The 23,078-nt window shown below is 37.1% G+C and overlaps 1 protein-coding gene across 2 annotated transcripts in view; it reads left to right on the top strand.

Moving 5' to 3' along the window:
* Positions 1–23,078, top strand: part of Kif20b (kinesin family member 20B) — a 51,266-nt gene that overhangs the window by 15,059 nt on the left and 13,129 nt on the right. Inside the window, exons 13-24 of one of the 2 annotated variants that reach the window (XM_028773488.1) lie at positions 826–962; positions 1,114–1,252; positions 2,280–2,508; positions 3,626–3,660; positions 8,464–8,605; positions 10,639–11,875; positions 12,381–12,519; positions 13,754–13,873; positions 15,609–15,669; positions 16,800–16,925; positions 18,309–18,436; positions 20,280–20,435. In XM_028773488.1, coding sequence (XP_028629321.1) covers positions 826–962; positions 1,114–1,252; positions 2,280–2,508; positions 3,626–3,660; positions 8,464–8,605; positions 10,639–11,875; positions 12,381–12,519; positions 13,754–13,873; positions 15,609–15,669; positions 16,800–16,925; positions 18,309–18,436; positions 20,280–20,435 — 2,649 coding nt within the window. The remainder of the gene's footprint in view (positions 1–825; positions 963–1,113; positions 1,253–2,279; positions 2,509–3,625; positions 3,661–8,463; positions 8,606–10,638; positions 11,876–12,380; positions 12,520–13,753; positions 13,874–15,608; positions 15,670–16,799; positions 16,926–18,308; positions 18,437–20,279; positions 20,436–23,078) is intronic. The other variant, XM_028773489.1, reaches the window with a different exon arrangement.

Genomic DNA, 23,078 nt, shown 5'->3' on the forward strand with positions numbered 1-23,078 from the left:
GAGAGAGAGAGAGAGAGAGAGAGAGAGAGAGAGAGAGAGAGAGAGAGCACATTTGTGCCATGATGCTCATCTCAGGTGTTGGTCCTTTCCTTCTACTTTCTTTGAGACAAGCTCTTGAGTCCTCTGTTAAATGTGTACTACTGCATCTGGCTTTTTATCTAGGTGTGTGTGGGGGGGGGGTGGGGGGCGGGAGTGGTGTCTAAACATTTGTCCTCATGTTTGCCTAGCAAGAATGTTATCTTCTGGGTCATATTCCTTTCCCTAATAGGACACTTTTTCTGTTTTTAGATACAATCTCACTATGTAGCCCAGTCTGGCCTGGAATTCACAGATCAACTGCCACTTCCTTCTGAGTACTGGGATTAAAGTCATGGTTACCATGCCCAGTGAATAGGACATTTTAACCCAGCTTTTACCATGTCTTATAGATTTGGTCCTCATGTTCTCTGCTTATGAAATGTGGTGCTATCAAACTCATGGAGTTGTGTGAATAAAATGAAAAAGCTGAACAGTTCTTAGTGGAAAATAAATGTTCCGATTTTTACAGTACATGTTTGTTTGCTAGACAGTGGAACATCTTTTATAGACTTGTCTTTAAGATAAATATTCTTTTCGTATAGGTTTGTTTCTAAAATGTGGAGAGTCATACTTGTTTTTTCAGGTTAAGGACTCTCTATAGTTGTATAATTTTCTGCAAGACTATTAGTAGCATTAAAAAGGATACAATTATTATTGACTAAACTATAATAACTATCTTTGAGCAGTATGATATATTTCTCTTGAGATTTACTTTTTTCCATAAAGTATATGTGTTTATTTTAGAAGCTGTTGGATTTAATAGAAAACTTGAAAAAAAGACTAATAAATGAAAAAAAAGAAAAGTTAACATTGGAATTTAAAATTCGAGAAGAAGTTACACAGGAATTCACTCAGTATTGGAGCCAACGGGAAGCCGAGTTTAAGTAAGTTATTTCTTCATGACCAGGCAAGAATTGAGATTTATTTATTTAATTTATTTAATAGCTATTTCTTAATTTATATGATGACTTTATACAAATAGATGTGACATATGATTAAGTTGCTCTCTTAATGGAATTAATTTATGTTTTAAAGGGAGACACTTCTTCATGAACGAGAGGTATTAGAAGAAAATGCTGAACGTCGCTTGGCAATCTTCAAAGATTTGGTTGGAAAATGTGACAGTCAAGATGAACCATCAAATAGAATTTGCAACTTGGAACTTGAAACTGAAGTATGTTAATGAAAATATTAAAAATAATGAGGCTTTTGGTATCAGAATTTAATACCCACATCAATAATGAGAAATGCTAATGTTATGAAATATTAGTCTTTAAAACAGAACTTTATGGCTTTATTGTAATGGGGCATGTATTATTAGAAATTTATAGGTAAATAGGTAGAGGTTTTGATTGTATTTCTGAGACAGACCCTCATTGTATAGCCCAGGCTGGTCTGGCACTCCACTTTAACTGCCCTGGTGTTCTGAGTACTGATGACAGCAGTTTGTCACTTTTCTAGATGCACAAACAGTTTAAACAGAACTTTTGGTTTTAGAAAAACTTACATTTTTGTGGCATTTGTTTTCATTTCAGTTTTTGAGTCATCGTATTGCTTGTAGGCAGTAACAGTCATTTTTTTTAGCATACAGAATGCTCCTTTCAGAAATGTCTGAAAATTTATGAAGAAAAATTAAAGATGTGAAGGAGCCTGTAAAGGATCCCTTACTTAATTGTTCTGATCAAAACAGAAACACGTGTTTATGAAAGGCTTGCCTTTGTTGGGAAATAACTCAAGGACAGTTGATGAGTTTTGCTGTTCCCACTGAAGCTGATGAAAGCTTTTGCGAGGGATTGTTTGAGTTCTCTCTGAGTGTGTGCTATGCTTTATTTCTCAACCACTGGATGCTGTGGCCACAGCTCTGGGCTTTCTGTCACTGCGTCATGGTGTAATGTGAACATGGTTTAGAATGTGGCCTTACGTATGAAATGGAGGAATGCCACATTAGCTTCCATATGTGGTTGGAGCCATGCTGGAACTAGATGATCAAAATGTTCTGTAATGACATACTAAGATTTATGGTATATTCCTGAGGAAATAAGCTTCATATTCTATATTTTAAAAAAATGAATATTAAAACACAAAATTTTGTATAATTGCGGGGGGGAGGCAGGTCATGTAATTTAAAGAGTCTTTAAAGTATGCCTACATGTAGTGAAGTCCACTGTTAATGTTAGACATGTGGTTTTTGTTATTTCTAGGAAGCTCATAATTATGTAGGAGTTGAAGATGTTTTTGGTTCTCTTCAAGATGATGTCACTGATATTAAGAAACAGGCCGAACTTGCTCATTTGTATATTACATCTCTTATTGATCCCCAGGAAGCTATTGCCTGTTTGCAGCTAAAGTTTAATCAAGTTAAAGCAGAGTTAGCTGAAACTAAAGAAGAATTAATTAAAGCTCAAGAAGAGCTAAGAAATAGAGAGAGTGGTAAGTCCGTGTATTTTACTCTTATTTGGGTTTTTGAATACATAGAAACTGTTGTTGGTGTGTATAGAGATCTATGGGACTTTTTAATTGTAGTGACCAGGAGATGCTTTACGCTATATAACAAAGCTCAATTTATTTACCATTTGTTTTGTGATTTACTACTGTAAATATGTTTTAGGAATGGGCAGATGGCTTAATAAAGTTGGTGCCATGTAGTAAGACCTGAGTTTGAGTCCCCAGACTATACAGAACAAGCTGGACATGGTGCCGTGTATTTGTAATCCCAGTGCTAGGGACATGGACAGAGACAGGTCTTGGCACTTGCTGACTAGCCAGCCTGGCTTCATTAAGCACACGCTCAGATAGAGACTGTGGCTCTAAAGGAGCCAGGTAGACAGTGCCCTAGGAAGGACATTTGAGGTTGATCTCTGTCCTCTACAAGTACACATGTGTACATGACCCACGTGTGCAGGTATGTGTGCACACACACAGACAAAATAACTAAAGTAGTGTTTATTATTAGAAAAGACTTCTCAAAATGAGAGCAAATAAACAGAAGCAACTCAGAGATAAAACAAGAGTCTTTATAAGAAAACATAAAGAAGATTGTAAACAAGTTAAATTTGTTGATTTATATTTTTTATGAAACCTTTACATTGAGGGTAGGGTAATGTCTGTAGAATGATTTAAAACAATCTTTTGAACTATACTTCATTTGATCTTTAAGGAGGAAAGTCACACACGGACGCATGCACACACATGCACGCACACAGGTGTAGTGGCATTTGGGTTTTAAGGGAGCTGAGGTGCTCCACCCACCCTTTACTGGGTGAAAGAAGAAAGGTAGAAGATAGTAAGTCAGTGGTACCTCGTGAAGTGGACCAGTCAGGCGCTACCTATCTGTTCTGTGTCACCATGCTTCTACTTTTTAGCATGTGCTTGTCAGTTTGCTCCAAATTTTGAAAGTGACTTTTTCTGAACATCACCTTATAGTTTAATATTAGCACTGAGAAAATTCTTTTTCTGAATTTAATGTGATTTAATAGCTGTTTCATTCAGGGCTCTTTTTGTTTTTAAATGCTTAGATTTTTCTTATTAATATTCTTTATCTTTACAGACTCTTTGGTTCAGGCACTCAAGACATCTAGTAAGGTAATTTAAATTTTACTTTGTCTTGATAAGAATATGATGAATAAATAAAGTGGAATGAGTTATATCTGCATACTTATTTTAAAATATTTTTGAAAAGCGCTATAAATGAAGGTGTTGTACAGAATGCAGAGGTTGGGACTGAAGAGATGGGTCCAGTAGTTCAGGATGAGCCACATTCAATTGCTAGCACCTCTATTAGATGGTTCACAGATTGCACACAGGACGCAAGTTCCAGGGTGACTCAAAGCATTTGGCCTTAGAGGGCACTGCAATTCTGTACACGTGCTTACATTCTCTCTCATTCATATTCTCTCTCTCTCTCTCTCTCTCTCTCTCTCTCTCTCACACACACACACACACACACACACACACACCTCTTTCTCACTGACACACACATACACAATTGCAAATAAAAGTGAATGTATAAAAGCAGCTCAGCACTGTCTTCACCTGTATACTACTTTTCAGTGATGGTCTATAGAAAATCTCTTCAAATCTTCTGATTTTGCACATGTAGAACTTTCATTCTTTAGAATGTTCCAAAAATGGGATTGTGTCTTTGGTCTTATTGGATAATGGAATTAATTATGTCACTACATACTAGGTTATATTCTTTTAGTTGTGTGTTATGTTGATTTGACGCACTGACTAGTGTTTATCAAATTGCCTGGTGTTTTCTAATGTGGAGTGGACTGAGCACTGTACAGTCTGACCGGAGGCTGTTTGTGCTAGGTGGGCAGAGCTTGTTAACTTTAGGTCAGATAGTTACAATGCTGGGTCTAGGTGGATTTGATACTTACAGGTCCAAAAACGAGATTGTAGGTATGTGTGGGCCTAGAGTGAGTTTAACTCTTAGAGCGTGCCAACTTAGTTATGCTGTTAAATAGCAAAATAGGTTAAGAAAGATATGACCAGATGTGACCTATATTTGAAGAAATAGTCAAAACTGTACTTTTTAGACATTATAATGAGTTTACACAATTCTTTATTTTTCTAGTACTGAAAGTACTAGTTTAAAATGATATTAAATGATCTAAAATTGAAAATAAAGCCCTCCTGTAATGTTTCTTCTAATTAAAGAGGAAAAAGGAAGTGTGTGTGTGTGTGTGTGTGTGTGTACATATATGTATATATGTGTGCATATATATGTATATACATATGCATGTACATATGTATATACATATACATGTGTATATGTACATACACTTTCCCAGGCACTCTTAGCTGTTTCTTTATGTTAACTCATTTAAATATCGACAGTTTTGTGAGACAGTTATATTTATTGCTTATTCTTTTGAGATTTGGTCTTCTATAGCTCAAAATTCCCTCCAATTGGCCATGTAGCCCAGGACTTGGACATTATGTCTTCTTTCCTTCACCTTCCAAGTCCTGAAATAGAGGCTTGTGCCGTTGTGCCATTTTTTTTTTTTTTTTCCCTAAAGCTAAATGACTTCTGTAGGATGACATAGTTGAAAGTCGAAGGGCAAAGATTTAAACCCAGGAAGACTGGTTTGGGTGTTATGGTTTCTTCTTTAGTCATCTACTGTAGTGGTTCTCTTTCCTTTATGTATGTACACACACACACACACACACACACGCCCACACACACACCCCCCTCTCTAAGATTTTATCTTCCTACCTATCTAGTTTTTGAAGTCGGGAACCTCACAGTGGTGGCCTCGGTTGACTCACATTTATAGCAGCCCTCTTGGCTTAGCCTCTCTCACGCTAGAATTAAAAACATGACCCCTCATGCCCCACTAACATTTTGTTTAAAGCAAATGTAATATTGTGTGAGATATGGTGGTACATGCATATAATTCCAGTACTTGGGTGATGAAGGAGGGAGAATTAATAATTTTAAGTTAGCCTAGGCTATCTGTGACCCTGTCTGTAAAAGTAGCAATAATAAAAATATAAGATCATACTAGATGATGTATTGCTATTGGTTATTTTTGTTTAAAAATTGAAACTATTCTAATGCTGCATCATGTTTACATTCTAGTTTTCTCCAAATATATTTTCCAATCATTGTCATTTTCTTTTAAAAGGAAATAGTTCTATAAGCCGGTCTTTGGTGTACATCCTTTAGTTCCAGCACTGACAAGGCAAGGAAGGCTGGTCTCTTGAGTTCAAGGCCAGCCTCATCTACGTAGTGAGTTCCAGGGCAACCAAACTCCATAGTGAGTTGCTGCCTCTGAAAACATAAAGGTTTTAGACTTGAGCATTTAAGAATTGTGAGGTAGAATTAAAGGAGTGGCACTGTCAATACATTTTAGAGTCTAATGTATGAATACATTTTAAGGTATTTTAAGACTTTAACTTTATAAACTGTCTTTTTAATTAGATAGTGAGTTTATATTTTAGTTCAGACTGGGATATTTTAAAATTGCATATGCGTCCAAAAGTAATTTATATAAGAAAGGGGAATCACTTTATCCTGTCACTGAGTTAAGTTTATTTAGTTGCACAGATCTAAACTGTTGAAAAATGTAAAAGAGGGCCTTCAACCGCTTTAAAACATGGTACCTTAAGTATGCTGACAGTATTCTGTATGTGAGAAGGAGACTAATAATACATAAACACTGGCTGTCTTAGGGTTTCTGTTGGTGTGATAAAACACCATGACCAACAGCAACTCGGGGAGGAAAGAATTTATTTCAACTTTCATTTTCACATTATAGTCTATTACCAAAGGAAATGAGGGCAGGAACTCAAGACAGGAATCTGGAGGCAGGAATTGATGCAGAGTCCATGGAGGACCGTTGCTTATTGGCTTGCTTCCTCAGCCTGATTTCTTATACAACCCAGTTCCACTTGCCAAGGGGTGGTTTCAACAGCTGCTTTGAGATAGGCCCTAATACATCAATCGTTAATCAAGGAAATGTGTCACAGATTTGCCCAGAGGACAATCTGTGGGAACATTATCTCAGTTGAACTTTCTCTTCCAAAATGATTCTAGCATCTATTAAGTTGACATTAAAAACTAGCCAGCACACCTGGGCTAGTTGGAAGTTATTCTGAGGATATAGAAATCTGGATACATTTAGATAATGATGGTTGGTACTGAGTCATGGGTCCAAAACATGAAATTAAATAGAATAAAATTGCTGCTGTTTTTCGTGTTTATTACAAGGATGTTTTCTTTAGAAAGTTATATACTATGACCTTGAGAGTCTCTCATGAGTTTTAGCATCTCATAAATACTAATTTCCTATTCAGATGGTTTAAGTGAGGATTATACATTTGTCCTTTAATTCTTAACATGGCATGGGCATGTTGTCTGCAAGATATAAATGCAGAGGTCAGAGGACAGCTGCAGGAGGTGTCAGTTCTGCTCCTCTACCACGGGCCTCAGAGATTTAACTCAGGTTGTCAGGCTTGGTGACAAGAGTTTGCTTAGCTATCTTGCTATCTTGCTAGCCTGAATCATTTTTATAGATTTTTTTTTTTTGTTAGAACATTTTAAAATGCTTTTCTGTTTTTTGGGTTTTTTTTTTTTTTTTTTTTTTTGGTTTTTCGAGACAGGGTTTCTCTGTGTATCCCTGGCTGTCCTGGAACTCACTCTGTAGACCAGGCTGACCTCGAACTCAGAAATCCGCCTGCCTCTGCCTCCCAAGTGCTGGGATTAAAGGCATGCTCCATCACTGCCCAGCTAAAATTATTTTCTATTATAGGAATGTAAAGGAGAATAATACCATAACATGTAAAGTAAACTATTAGCCAAGTGTGCCTGCTTTCCTTAAAATGCTTTTCTAGGGGGCTGGAGGGTTGGGTCAGTGGTAAAGATTACGTGTTCTTGCAGAAGGCCCTAGCTTGCTGCCCAGGACCCACATGGCAGCCAGCACGCAACCATCTATAACTGAACTTCCAGGAGATCTGATACCTTCTGCTGACCTTTGCTAGCACCAGTCAGTCATGTGGTACACAAAAGTACATGGAGTCGAAACACCCATACATATATGTTTTTAGTGATTATAACATGCAAGAGAGATATCTCATGGTTACTGATCAGACCTCTTTGTATTTTGACAGGTATATTCAGTACCAATCATTATTCTCTAAATTATCTGAACATGACACATTATTATATTTTAAGTCTACAACCCAGAACCTCATACATCATTATGGCAAACACCCTGCCACTGAGGCACACTCCAGGCTGTGTGGACCTTAATATTTTGATAATTATTCAGAGTTAGCTCTCTGTATTACAGAGATGTCTATTCTTTAAATAGTTAATATATTACTCTATTTTTCTGACTTATGAATCTGTTCTGAGGGAAATAACTCCTTTTAATAAGGTAAGGACATCAGCATGAGAAACCAAAAGTGGTTTCTTTCAGGCAAAACACCATCTACTGGCTACCAGTTACTATGATAGGTTATTGGAACTAGATTAATAAAAATGTATGTATGAGATACTTTTGTTGTGTTTTATTTCAGAGCACACTTTATTCTTTATTTTAGTTTTAGCTTAGGCGTTTTTAAAGACAGGCTATCAGTGTGTTGATCAGCTGGTCTTGAGCTTGTATGCTGGAGCTGTCTTCCCACGTCATTCTCCTGAGTAGTTGGCAGCATAAGCTTTCTCATTCCAGCTGAAGCACGGTATGTTTTCAGGGTGACTTTGGTGATATCTCTGTAAATGGTTTCTTCTGCCAGAGGCACCAGTTACTTTAGGGTGAGATGTAAACAGCGTGCAAAGTATTTCAGAATTTGAGAACAGACTGATGAGAGGTAATGTGGGTAGTTCCTGTGTTCATAGGTTTTTACATGAGAATACATTGAATTGTTTTGTTTTAGGTTGATACATCTTTAATCAGCAATAAGTCAGCTTGTAATGAAGTAATTGAAATGCCCAAGAACAGTAGAACCCAGACACATTCAGAAAGGAAAAGATTAAATGAAGATGGACTTCAGCTTGGTGAGCCACCAGCAAAGAAAGGTACTGACTCTTCAGCTACCTGCAGGGGTGCTTCATAATAAGCAGGAAATGACCTGACCAAGAATAGGCTTTAGACAAGCCTAACCACCATGCGTGTTTATGTTAGCATCTTCTAAGCTGTCAGGGCATATATGTGTGTAGAATTGTCCTATGTTTATTTCATCAGCAAGGTTTTAAGCTGAGCTTTTATCACTCTGCCTCATATTTTATTCTGTGTTCTTCATAGATAGAAGTCACTTCCATAAAAAGGTTGTGGTTTTGCCAAAATCCGTTCTCATTCTTTTTTCCGCTCTTTATGCATTTGGACAAATAGGGGATAATTGACAGACTTTGGGCCAAATATTACTAAGAAACCTGCACTTGAGCTGTACTTAAAATGCTAGAAGAAAGTCTCTTGAAAAAATACTACTGTAAATTGAAAACTTTTTTGAAGTACTTACAAATAATCAAATTTGTTAAAAGAAAACGGGTAAATCCTTAAGATTGTAGAGTTGCTAGCCTCTTTTAAGTAAACTTAAAAATCATTAACAAAGTATCAATTGCAAATATAGGAAAACTTTGAAAATCCACTCAGCAGCAATTAAGAAGGGTTAGCACCTGGATATTGTGTGTGCCTGTGACCTTATGCTCAAGCCTGAATATGTCCAGGTTTGGGGCCTTCCTGGGCTACATATCAAACTGTCAACAGAACAATAAAAACTAAATAAAAAGAGATATGGAGCGGAGGTACCAATGCCAAATGAGGTAATGCCAAAAGTTTTACCTTCTCTTTTAGGTTAAAAAGACAATATAAATTATGTTTTAAAAAGTAAATGTATTTACTTTTATATCTGTGGGTATTCCTGCATGTATTTATGTGTACCATGTGTGTGCCTGGTTCCCTCAGTGGTCAGAAGAAGGCAATAGATCCCCTCAAGCTGCAGTTACAGATGGTTGTGATCCACTATTACAACTACACAACTTCTCAAAGAAGTGCTCTTATCACTGACCTATCTGCCCAGCCCAGGATATTACAAATTTAAAGTTCTTTAAGTAATTAAAACTATATCTAGTGAGCTTTTAAGTTAATCCATAGTAAATGAAATAGATAGATCTTGGTCTTAATTACTTATTGTTCTGACAGATGCTGAGCAGAACAAGTTAAGGAAAGAAGGCTCATTGAAGACTCATAAGTCAGCGAGCCCAGACATCCACTTTTCTAAGCATTCCCAGAGCTGGGATTTCAGATGTGTGCTATCACACCCAGCTTTTTTCCTGTAGGTTCTGGGGATCAATTTTGGGCTTTCCTGCTTACACAGTAACACTTCACCAACTGAGTCGCTCATTTGAGCCTGCCAGCAGAGCAGTCTCTATCCTAGAAATGTAGACATTAAGCCTACTAACATGCCTTGCATTCATGCTTAGTTTAGTTGAGCCCTTCTGCATTGATTCTCTTAACAGCTTTCTTATCTCTAAAGCACTGTGCTTACCTTGATCTTTATACCTACAGTACAGTACCACTAGCACTAGTTACTTTCTCCATCTGAGGAAAAAATTAGGATTTAGCAGTTTAGTTAGTGAAAGGTGGGGCTGCATGACCTACCTTTGATACTGTATAACTTCTGAGAATGTCAACTCTCTCTTTATATTTATCTATAAAAAATTTAATAAGACTTTCAGTCTGTACATCACTAACATAGTGACTTTACTTTGAAACTGTTCTTCAGGATGTAGTTGGTTGCTAGAATTTCACTGTAATTCCCTTTTTCATAACGTTAGATAAAGGTCTGGAAATAAAGCTAAATAATAAATATTGGAAATGATCAGATTAGAAGTAGCAGCCATCACTTTTTTAAGACCTTTTTTTGTCAACTCTGACCCAGAGCTATACTTTCTATATAAAAATTGTGCATGTTTTCTTTTTCTTTTTAAAGTTATATTAGCTTTTCATCAGATGTGTGATGTTTCTGGTATGTAAATGTTGTCTATATGCATTTTACTTTGTTGTTGGTTTTTTTTGCTAGATTGATAACAGTACCAATGTTCTGTTACAGGGCTTATACTCGTTAGTCCACCCATCACCGAAGGTCAGAACAAAAGGGAAGAAATGCAGCAGTCTGTTTCAGAAGATGCGGAAGGCAATAGAGTTTTACAGGAAAAGAACGAAGAGCTAAAAAGACTTTTAATTATTGGTGAGAATGAACTCAGAAATGAAAAGGAGGAAAAAGCAGAATTAAACAAACAGGTTGTGAGTTTGCAGCAGCAACTTTGTTCCTTTGAAGAAAAGAACTCGTCGCTGAGGGCAGAGGTAGAGCAAATCCAGGCCAGTTACGACACTGCAGTTGGTGAGCTACATGCACAGAAAGCTGTGAACCGGGAGCAGGGGGACAGGATCCTGAAGTTGTCACAGGAGATGGAAACTGCCGCAAGAAGAATCAAGAGCAATGTTTCGCAGATCAAGCGAATGCAAGCGAAAATAGATGAGCTGCGGTCCTTTGATTCACCTTCTCATATGTCAAAAATAGACTTGCTCAGTCTCCAGGACCTGTCAGTTGGTGCCAAAGGGGATAATGTGCCGAACACATCACAGCAGCTTCCAGGTAGTGACTTAGCAAGCTCATGGCTTAAAGACTATCCAACTGAGGAGCTCAGCAGGGAAAGTTCCTTCCACTCCAGTATTGAAGCCATCTGGCAAGAATGTAAAGAGATTGTGAAGGCTTCCTCCAAAAAGTCTCATCAGATTCAGGGACTAGAAGAACAAATTGAAAAATTACAGGTGGAAGCAAAAGGCTACAGGGACGAGAACAGTGAACTCCGAGCACAGGAGAGTGAGGGTAAGAACAGAGATCAGCAGCTGAAGGAGAAAGAAAGTCTTATCCAGCAGCTCAGAGAAGAACTGCAAGAAAAAAGTGTCAGTCTGAATGTCCAAGTGCAACTTGTAGCAGAAAGAGAGCAGGTTCTCTCGGAGCTTTCCCGGGATGTTACCTGCTATAAGGCAAAAATAAAGGACCTTGAAGAGATAGTAGAGACCCAGAAAGATGAGGGTAAGCGCTTAGTTGAGCTAGAGCAAAGCATTTTAGAGAAGGAATCTGCCATCTTAAAGCTGGAAGCAAGTCTAAAGGAATTTGAAGCAAAGCACCAGAATCACATCCAAAGCACCAAAGATTTAAATGCTAAGGAAGTCAAGTTCAGAGAAGAAATCACACAGTTGGTGAATAATTTGCATGATGCAAAACAGTTACTTCAGTCAAAGGAAGAAGAAAACAAAATTAGCAGACGAGAGACAGAAAAGTGAGCTGAGTCTTACTTAAATTAAACTTTTTATGTTGTGTGTTTGTGCATGCATGTGTGTGGGGTTCAAAGAGCAACCTGTGGGAGTCTGTCCATTTCCTGTAACGTGGGCTCCAGGAATTGGACTCAGGATGTGAGGTTTGGCAGCAAGCTCCTCTGTTCACTAAGTAAGCTCACTGGTTCAAAGCTTTCATTTTTCTACATAACTTTTGTACAATTAGATGGACATCAGTTAATTTGGTAGAATACAGCATATATAATGAGAGAAACACTTGAACTTTCTTCATATAAACCTTTAGAAACAACAGTTGTATGCAAAAAATTTTACATACAACTCCTCTGACTCCCCATGACACCCTCTGAAACACTCATTGCTAGTTTCCATGTTTTATGTTGTAAAAAGATGTAGTTCTGTGACACATGTTGCCATTTTGGACAGTAATCCTAAGCAGCCAATGGTGGCTCACAATAGACAAGCAGTTTGTGATTCCTTTTTTCTTTTTAGATTGAAAGAGGAGCTTGCTGCAAACTCTGTTCTTACTCAGCATATCAAAGCAGACCTTCAGAGGAAGGAAGAAGATTGTGCTGAGCTGAAAGAGAAGTTCACTGATGCCAAAAAGCAGATCGAGCAGGTCCAGAGGGAGGTGAGTTATATGAAAAGCTGTGTGGGCCACCTGTTATGCTACAGATGTTCTTTAGGTTTCCAGGTTTAGAGTAGATTTTAGGATTAAACAGAATACCTGTGAGCTTGAATTTTTCTCTAAAATGATGAGTGCTAATGTTTTACAAAAGGAAAATGTAGCTAACTTAAATAAAATAAAGTTAACACGCCTGCCAAAGGTGTGTATGTACAGAATGCATATGCTTTATAGGACTAGAATTTTTTTAAAAAGAATAAAATTCATACTGTATGCTTTACATATAGTTCTAGAGTCTTTCTTTAAATAGTATAAAATTCATGTTTCTCTAAAAAACAAAGTTGTGTTTGAGGTTAATATTTAGGATAGGCAGAGTGACTTACAACATCTTGATTGTAGTTTAGATGTTTGCCACCTTCAGGGTGGTATGGCGATAGACTAACATAATTTCAAAAAAGGTAATTTAATTACCCAATTCCAAAGTGTGAAACATACAAAGAAATCTTCAGGGAGGGGAAAAAATCCATTCCATTTCTTCAAGTCATTTTCCTTGGAGGTAATGCATGTGACCAATTATTTTCTTGCCCTTTAGTTTTCCTTTCTTCAGTATCTCCCCCCACCCCAAACTCCTGTACCTTCTGATGAAAACATCTTTCTGGGTGTGGTGATGCACAACTTTAATCCCTGTACCCTGGAGGCAGGTCGATCAAGTTCAAGGCTAGTCTGGTCTACAGAGCAAGTTCCAGGACAGCTAGGGGTACACAGAGAAACCCTGTCTCAAAAATCAAAGAAAAAATATCTGAAAGCATCTTCAGAACCCAGCCCTCCTCTCCTCAGACCTTTCCTCCCCTTCCCTTTTCTTCTTTTCCCTCAGCAGGCAAGCTGTACATCTTGGCAGCTACCATGTAAAGACGAGGGGAACTACCGAAGTAATAGTGCTTGAGTTTAACTAACAAGGAGGTTGACCATATGACTGGCCATGTGTTACAGGAGACCTCTTGCTGGGGCAAAGGGGCTGTAACGATGGAGAAAGGAATACCAATGTGTTAGGGAAAGCATTCTTAGACCAGAAATAGAAAAAAAGTTAAACTTCTGCCACTTAGTAGTGTATTACCTTTGACAGTATTAGTTCTTTTCTGATGAGATTAAAGGGCATGTTTCCCGAAGACATGGCCATATAATTTAAACAATAGTAAAAAGCTCAAAATGTTCAATTTGCGTTATAAATTATGCTTTGTAGGTATCTGTAATGCGTGATGAAGAGAAATTATTGAGGATTAAAATTAATGAACTGGAAAAAAAGAAAAACCAGTATTCTCAGGAATTAGATATGAAACAACGAACCATTCAGCAACTTAAGGTAGTGATTATGTTGTTAATGATACTTGCCTTCCATTCTACTGTAATATTCTATTGCCCAATAAAGTACATTATTTATTTATCTACTGTATTAGATTTTGTTTTGTTGCTTTGTGATAGGGTGTTACTTTGTAGTCTACAATGGCGTTGACCTCATGGCAAATTCTTCTGCCATCTTTTCTCAGGTGTCAGGATTATAGTCAGGCACTAGCCACTACTACCTTATGATTGTTTGTTTGTTTGTTTCTTTAAATCCAGATAGAGTGTTATTATAGTCTAGATTGATCTGTAATGATCCATCCTAAAACAGATTGTAGGACCTGTGGGTCAAACCGCTTAGGATTGAACAACTATTTCAGAGTGGTCCCCTAACATCATCAGAACACACAACTATTTACTTTGTGATTCACAACAGTCGCAAAATTACAGTTGTGAAGTAGCAACAAAAATAACTTTATGGTAGGAGGCACTATAACATGAGGGACTGTATTAAAGAATCCCAGCATTAAGAAGGTTGAGACCCACTGGTCTACAGCTTGTGATGAGAAGAGAAGGGAGCGAGTAGTCTTGGTGATCAGACATGTTCTAACTAGAATTGTAGGCCTTGCCGTGCCTATTGAACTTTCCTTTTAAGACTCTTGATTCTTTCTCAAACTTTATAACAGCTTTTTTGATAGAGGGTTCTTATGTTTTCTATAATTTATATTTCATAATGGGGATTTAAAAAAATCCTGAATATACATTATACTTCCATTTCCCTTGATTTTACATTTTATGGTACGGGGGAAGACATTTCTGAGTAGGTGTAATGACAGAACTGATATTAAAAGTATAATCTTTTTGATTGTTATCTATATTTTTAGTCAAAACCATTTGCGTTTATGTGTGCATGTGTTTATATTAGTAAAAGTGTGTCCACACATGTCTTGGTACATGTATACCCCAATTCATGTGTAGAGGTCAGAGGACAGACAACCTGTGACTTTTTTCTTCCATTCTGTGTTCCAGGAACAGAATTCAGGCTTGCCAGGCTTGGCCAAGCTGTACTTACTTGGCCCATTTTACTAGCCCCTTTTTCTGATTTTTTTTTCCAAAACAGACAGGGTCTCACTGTGTCTCATTATAGCCTTAGCTGGCTGTCCTTGAACTCACGAAGATTAAACATGTGTGCACCACACCTAGGTCCTATTAAGACCTATTTATTCACTATTCTAAAGACTGTGGGATCTGGGAGAATGGACCCCATGAATGAGACTAAAGTCTCATGCAATAGCCTACTTTATTCAGAACCTCCGACAGTTTATATTCTCAGTGTTAAGAAAGGTCACATGGATAAAGTTGTCATGAGGTCAAGCTATATGCAGTCACAAGGTGTATACAAAGACAAGCCACATGGCAAGAGCATCTTTTTACATATATATATATATATATATATATATGATATTTTAACATTTCATTGAATAACAATAGCAAGTCATAATGAATAACCTGAAGTAAAGTCACTCCTATGCACTACACCTTAGAGTAGCACAAAACCACCTTCCAGAAACAATTCCGTGTTTTGAAGGAACTGAAGTCTTAAGATTCTTGTCTTTTTTTTTTTTTTTTTGGAGTGTTCTCACAAGCACTCAGAATTCTCATCCAGCTCTGTCCTGTACCATGTCCCGACACATACTATTAGCCACTGTTAAGTATTGATTTCTATGTGCCTTTAATTGTATTCCTTCATTTTTTAGGAGCAATTAAGTAATCAGAAAATGGAAGAAGCTGTACAACAGTATGAGAAAGTGTGCAAAGGTCAGAACCAAGTTCTTGTTCTAGAATTAAATTGACTGTTAAATAGTTACAATAACAGTTAACATTTTTCTTTGAAAATGTTGAAATGATTAATTCTGCTGAATAACTTTTAAACCTAAAATTATGATTATTAGAAAAACATTAATACTCATTCAGTGTAATATTGATTCTTTGGTAATGGGCAGTACTTTTTAAAAACATTTTTATATTCTTTGAGAATCTCATACCATGTATTTTGATAATATTCACTTTTCTTTCAATTCTTAGATCCATCCTACCTTTCCACTCCCTCCCAACTTTGTGTTTCCTCTCCCTGTCTCCCTCTCCCTGTCCTTGTCCCTCTTTCCCTGCTCCCCCCCCCCTTCCTTCTCCTCTGTATGTTTGGATGTGTGGGCTTCCACTGGAGCAAGGCTGACTCAGCAGGTGCTATCCTCAGAGAAAACTGACCTTTCTTTTCCCAGCAGACAACAGTTGCCAATAGCTTCTCAACTAGGAGTGGACTTTCTGCTCAATTTCACTCTTCCTGCTGGGATTTGATTTGACTTGGTTTTGTAAAGGTCTTATGGTGTCCTGCACAAGACCTTCCTGTCCCTTCTGTCCTTGGGGGGAGGTGAGAGGTTAAGGGTGCCTTCCTATTCTTTACCTCATTATCTTTGTACCTTTGTTGGAAAATATAAACTATGAGTGTGATAAATTTATTTCTAGTCTCCGACTTCTGATTTTTGTTGTACTTGTCCTCATGGTGTCATCTCACTAGTATAGAAGCTGCAGAAGCGATGGGATGCATTTTGAGATTAAGGTGCGAGTCCTTTTGCTTATGTGTCTCATCTGCAGTTGTTTTGGCTCTGTTAGGTACTGGGCGTGGCCACATGGATTTTAGGATCAGTCTGCCCACTACTACATAAAAACATGTAATTTTAGTAGTGATTGTGTTAAGTCTGTTGTTCTAATTGGGAAGATTGCTATTTAACAAAATTAACAAAATTTCATTAGTGATGGATATACCTTTGTGTTTAAGTCTTAAGTTTCAGTGATTATTTCTGTTTTATTTTCAGTGTACACATTTTCAGAATTTTTTCAAACTGTTTTGAGTTGTTTGAGATGTTGTGATGTTTTTCTCAAACCTTCAGATCTTGGTGATAAGGAGAAGCTGATTGAAGGTATGCGACTGACACTAGTGGAGCAGGAGCAAACGCAGGCAGAGCAGGATCGGGTGCTTGAGGTGAAGTCAGAGGAAGCCGACTGGCTAGCCGCAGGTACAGAGCAACTGCATCTCAAAGCTTCGTTTTCCTGATTTCTTCCTTCTCTAAAGTAGTGTAGTTTATAATAATTCATAACTTTCTAATGCTTTCACACTTGCCTTTCCCACTGTGATGAAAATTAATTTTTTCTGAGTAAAATTGTATATCATGAAGAAATAAAGAACATGACATGGTGGGGCTGAAGAGAAGACTTAGTGATTAAGAGCACATGTAGCTCTGTCAAGGGATCTAGGTCCAGGTCCTAGCACTCACATGGTGGCTTTCAACCAACGATCTGTAACTTCAGTTGCAGAGATCCAGTACCTCTTTTGATCTCAGTGGACCCCAGGCATGTGCATGGAACACAAACAAAGATGCAGGCAAAACACTCATCCACAAAGAAATGAAAAAAAAATTTGTAAAGATAAAGCAAGCTTTGATTGAGTTTTGTACTTGCAAGCTTTTACATTAACTTGTTTATCTCAGTACATATTGATTCCATTTCTATCAACATCATCTGTTTTTCTATCGTGTAAGAAACTGTAACACTAATAACTAAGTTATAGTCTGATACTAAAGGGGAGGAATGTGTGTCCTTATTTTATGACCCTTTACATATAATTTGGTACACTTGCTGAGTTAGCCTCATTACATACATCCGGGAAACATGGCTGATGAGGACTGTGGCATGTTTGTGATTGTACATTAGTGTTCTGTCAGCATGAGAGTACTCTGTAGGTCCTTGAATTGTACTGGTGCCGAGGTTTTTCATACTTTCCTAGCCATTTTCATAGACCAATTTTTTTTAATTTTTATTCTTTTGAGAACCACAAGAATTGTTATATGTTATTTCAGATTGAAATAAATTCATACTTTGTACTTGGAAAAATAATCTTTAGATACATGAGAGATCCCTTTTAGTTTCTGTTCACTGGGGATTTGGTAGCAGCAGCTAGAGAGACGGCTCAGATTAAGAACATTTTTGCCCTTAAAGTGGATCTGGATTTGGTTCCCAATACTCACATAGCAGCTTACCACCATCAGTAACTCCAGGTTCAGGGATCTGATACTTTCTTCTGACTTCCTGTATACCAGGCTCATATGTGATACACACAGACATACATATATGTGTGATATACATATGTGATGTAGTCATACATACATGTGATGCACATATATCTGATGCACATACATATATACGTACAATGCACATACAGACATACATACATACATACAAACAAAGTAGTCTTACAGAATTTTGTGAGACTGCTTAAAGTTCAGCTGTTGGAATAATTTAGTCTCATCTTGGTCTGTATTTTGTGCGCCGCTGAGTTTTCTTTTTCTTTTTGGTCAGTCACATTGCTACATATCATAACATTTGTCTGTACTTTAAATCAGAATTGGATAAATGGAAAGAAAAGTTCAACGATCTGGAAGCTAGAAGTAACCAAAGGTTAACTACAGAACCCGTGGATGACATAGACATGCTTAATAAGAAGTTCAGTAAGCTTCAGGACGAGCTGCAGGTATCACCTTCCTCCCTCTCCCTCCTAGCAGCTTTCTATATTTCTTTTGGTCCATTGTCTTTCTGGTAAGGGAATTCAGCATTTTTTATTTTATAACTAGTTTTGTGGGTACAATAATATATGGAGATTAGTAATATAGAGAAAAAACTTTCAGTGCATTTTGAAAAGTATCTTGGGGACATAACTTATGATCAGCTAATGAAATCACATTGATTATGTCCTCAACTTTATGTGTAATTGGTGTGTGTGTGTGTGTGTGTGTGTGTGTGTGTTCACATGCCACAGCATGTGGAGCTCAGAAGACATTTGTCAGGAGTTGTTGACAGAATCTCTTGTTTATGCTGCTAAGCAGCATCTTCCAGGCCAGCTGGTTCAGAAGTTCAGGGCAATTCTATCTCTGCCTCCCATTTTGTCGTAGGAGTGCTGGGATTGCAGATGTATGCCACCATCTATATTTTAAAGTATAAGTTCTAGGATCATCTCTGAGTTGTAAGGCTTTTGAAGCTAGCATTTTTATCTACTAAGCTCACTCCCTGACTGTATATAGAATTTTTAAGTTACTGCTTTTTCTATCTTTGAATATATTCTTCTACTCCACTCTTTACTTAGCAAATATAGCTCTGGAGAAGACAGCCATTGGGAGACTTTGATCATTGTTAACTTTTTCCAAGTTTGATTATCAATTTAGAGTAGTGTTATATACCTGAACAATGAAACATGAAAATATGCTATAGAAAAGAAAGCTGTCTTGTTTTTTTATTTATTCTTGTTCAGGTTTAATAATATACTGTATGTAGAATACAGTCTGTGGGGAGGCAAATACTTTTTGATGATATTTAACAATTCCTAGAGGCTAGCATGAAAAATTCATATATATATATATATATATATATGAATGAGATTGACGACCTTGGACTTTGATCCTCCTGTCTTTGCCCTCAAAATGCTGGGATTATGGAAGTGTGGCCCCGTGCTTAGTTTTGCATCTGAGTTTTTTTGCTTTTTGCAAAACTGAGTTTTTTTTCCTTTTGAAACAGGGTCTCTCTGTGGAGCTCTGGCATTCCTGGAACTCACAGAGATCCACCTGCCTCTGCCTTCCAAGTGCTGTGATTAAAGGAGTGTGCCCTGAGTTACTAAAAATAACAGGAAAAATTACTTTTTCTTCGTAATGATTAATTATACACTTTAGAGTATATCCTTTTCATTGTGAAAATCCAAAAGCAACTGGAACAAATTATCCATTTATTGTGACAAACGGTAGTACATCAACCCTATTCAGATTGTTATGCCTTGCTGTATTTGCATTTTTCTAAGATAATGTAATCTCCTGTATTACAAAGTTAGTAATTCTGATATGGAGTGCTGTTTTGGTTTTGGAGTTTTCTTTGGGTTTTCAGTATCTGAAATTAGATTGCCAAGAGAACAATCTTAGATCTGTGGAATTCAGTTTGAAATCACTTAATCTATATTCTCTGAGCATCTGTTCTGAATGTTCCTTTCATAAATTATACAAGTTATACATCATTTTGTGTTTTATGTTTGGAACTATGTGATGGCATTTAGGAATATTTGAGTCACTGTAACTCTTACAGAAATGTCAGTTGTTTAGTTCATCTTAAGCTCATTGGTGAAGGGACTTCAGAAGAAAATACTGTTTATAAGTGAAAGCAAGACAGTTAATGTTTCTTTTTAAAATCTGAAATCAATTCATATTGTCATTATTTAACCAAAAACCCACTTGTTTGATAGTTTTTAAAGAGATGAACTGGATGGATTACATGCAGATATTATTAAAACTTAACTCCTTTGCCATGTGAAAATAACTTTTATTATCTTCACCCAGGAATCTGAAGAGAAATATAAAGCTGATAGAAAGAAGTGGTTAGAAGAAAAAGCGATCCTTACCACTCAAGCGAAAGACGCCGAGAATCTCCGCAACAGGGAGATGAGAAAATATGCTGAAGACAGGGAGCGTTGTCTAAAGCTGCAGAATGAAGTGGTTGGTAGCAGTGACTCTTGGATGTATTTCACCTTTTCCCCTTTGGTTTATTAAAATTACTCTATTTTTGTGAGATAGCCCTCCCCCCATTTCATTGTGACATTCTTTTTGTTTGTTTGTTTTTGTTTTTTACCTTTTCTCACTTCACTAGACCACTTGGAAAATGGCTGATTGTATTTCTCTGATTGTTAAAGATGCTTAACAGTTTCCATGTTTGCTAGCTGGCTGTACTTTGATCATTAGTAAACTGTTCTTAGGAGCCCAAATGGGGTTCGTTTGATTTTTAATTTGTTTTTTGCATATGTGTTTAATATTTTGAGTTCTTTGTGTCTAGATAGTAATCATCTTGTGCGATTTGTAGCTAGCCAAGATTCTTTATGTTCTCTCTTCATTTGATTATTTCCTTTATTGTATAGAGGCTTTTTACCTTTTTATAATACCATTTGTCAGTTCTTGAGATCATTTCGTGTGCTAATGGAGAAAGACTTTGCCTATGGTTATAGTTTATAGTGTTTCAGAGCTTCGGGCCTTTTAATTCATTTTGAATTTATTTTTGTGCAGGATGAGAGAAATAGAGTCTTAGTATTTTTATTCTGCACTTGGTTATGTAGATTTCCTAGTGCTAAAGTGGCCGAGTGTCCATTCATTGTGTTTTAGTATCTTTGTCAAAAATAAGGTGTTGGTAGCTATGTGAGTTTAAGTCTGCGTTGTCTTTGTCCTCTTCTAGTCCCTGTGGAAACACATGTGTTGCTATGCAAGGACAGTACTGTTTTAGTCATGGCTTTGTAGTATGACCTTAGATTGTGATGTCTCCTTTTACTCAGGATTGCTTTGGTTATCTGGCGTCTTTTGTAGTTCAATGTGAATTTAGGATTCTTTTTCTTTTTTTCCCATTTGTGAAGAGTGTCATTGGAATTTGAAGGAAGCTGGATAAAACTGTAGATTATGTTTGGTGACGTGGCTTCTGACAGTATTAATTCTGCTGATACTCGAATATGTAGGTCTTTTGTGTTCAAGTGTCTTTGGTTTCTTTGTGTTTGAACATTTTCATTGCAGAAGGCTTTCACTTTCCTGGTTAGGTTTATTTTTAGTTTTATTTTTCCTTAAAGCCATTTAGTTTTATATACAGAATCGTATTGTTTGCTAGTAGGAATAGTTTGACTTCTTCTTTTTCTGTTTTTGTATCTTGTTTTTCTTGGTTTATTGCACTGAGACATCTAATCTTAGTGAATAAGAGTGGAAAAAATGGACACCTTTTTATAAATACTTTACTTAGAAATTATGTATCCCTGTTCACTATGGAGATTGTTTAATAATTTTTTTCACATCCTTGTTTGGCTTTGGTAAAAGTGTAATACTGGCTTTGTAAAATGAGTTTGACAGCATTTCTCCTCTTTCTGGTCTGTGGATAATTTAAGGAGGATTGGTATATACATGGGCCCTGCCTGTCTGTCTCTCTGTCTTTCTGTCTCTCTTGCTTTTTTTCTAGATTTATGAGGGCTAGAGAGATGGCTTAGTATTTAGAGAACATAGTACTCTTGCAGAGGACGTGAGTTCAAGTCCCAGTATCTACATGGCATCTCAGAACTTCTTCCCTCTAACTCTAGTTCCAGGAGGATTAGATGCCTCTGACTTCCAGACTCTTCAGGTACTTGTACTCATGAGCACATACATAAATATAACAAAAAATAGTTTATTTTTGTTTTATGTGTAGGTCTATCTTGCTTGCATGTCTGTGTGTATACCATCTGTTTCTGGTGGCAGTGGAGTCGGAAGAGGGCCTCAGATCCCCTGTAACTGCAGTTAGAGACAGTAGTGAGCCACTGTGACAGTCCTGGAAATGGAATCTGGGGCCTCTGTTAGATCAGTGAGTGTCTTAACCGCAGCGCCGCCCCCTAGTGTGAGGTCTAATGTAAGGATCTGGTGGAATTCAGGTTTGAATTCATCTGCACCTAGGATTTTTTAGTTGGGAAACTTTTTATTATTGCTTAACTTTTATTACTTATTATATATATTTCTTATGTTTATTTAAATTGTTTATATTCTCTTTCTATGTGTCTAGAAATGTTTCTGCTTATGTATTTTCTAATTTAGAATACAGTTTTTTGAGGTATACCTTAATCCTATTTCATTGATGTCTATTGTATTATCTACGTTTTCATTTTAAAATTTTCTCTCTTAAATTTGTGTTTTTCCCTCTTAGTTAGCTAAGGGTATATCAAATTTTGTTTGTAATTATCTACTCAGGTTGGAGTTGGCACCCTTTCTCTCTCTATCTTCCTTCTTCACCTCTCCATTTCTTTCCCTTTCTCTCTGCCTCTACCCCTTTCCAACTAGCAATTGACTTATTTTTTTAATTACATTCTATTTAGTATCTGTGTGCGCTTGCGTATGTGTGTATACATGCACATAAGCACATGCTACAGCTCATGCGTGCACATCAGAGGACATCTTGAGGGCATCAGCTCTCTACCTCTATGATGTGGATTCTGGAGTTTGAACTCAGGCCATCAGGCTCGCCAGACCTGCTGAGACATCTCACAGCCTTAGTTTTTCCTCTCCTCTCCTCTCCTCTCCTCTCCTCTCCTCTCCTCTCCTCTCCTCTCCTCTCCTCTCCTCTCCTCTCCTCCCCTCCCCTCCCCT

Source organism: Grammomys surdaster, unplaced genomic scaffold (genome assembly GCF_004785775.1).
Source record: "Grammomys surdaster isolate TR1022 unplaced genomic scaffold, NIH_TR_1.0 229, whole genome shotgun sequence".
NCBI lineage: Eukaryota > Metazoa > Chordata > Mammalia > Rodentia > Muridae > Grammomys > Grammomys surdaster.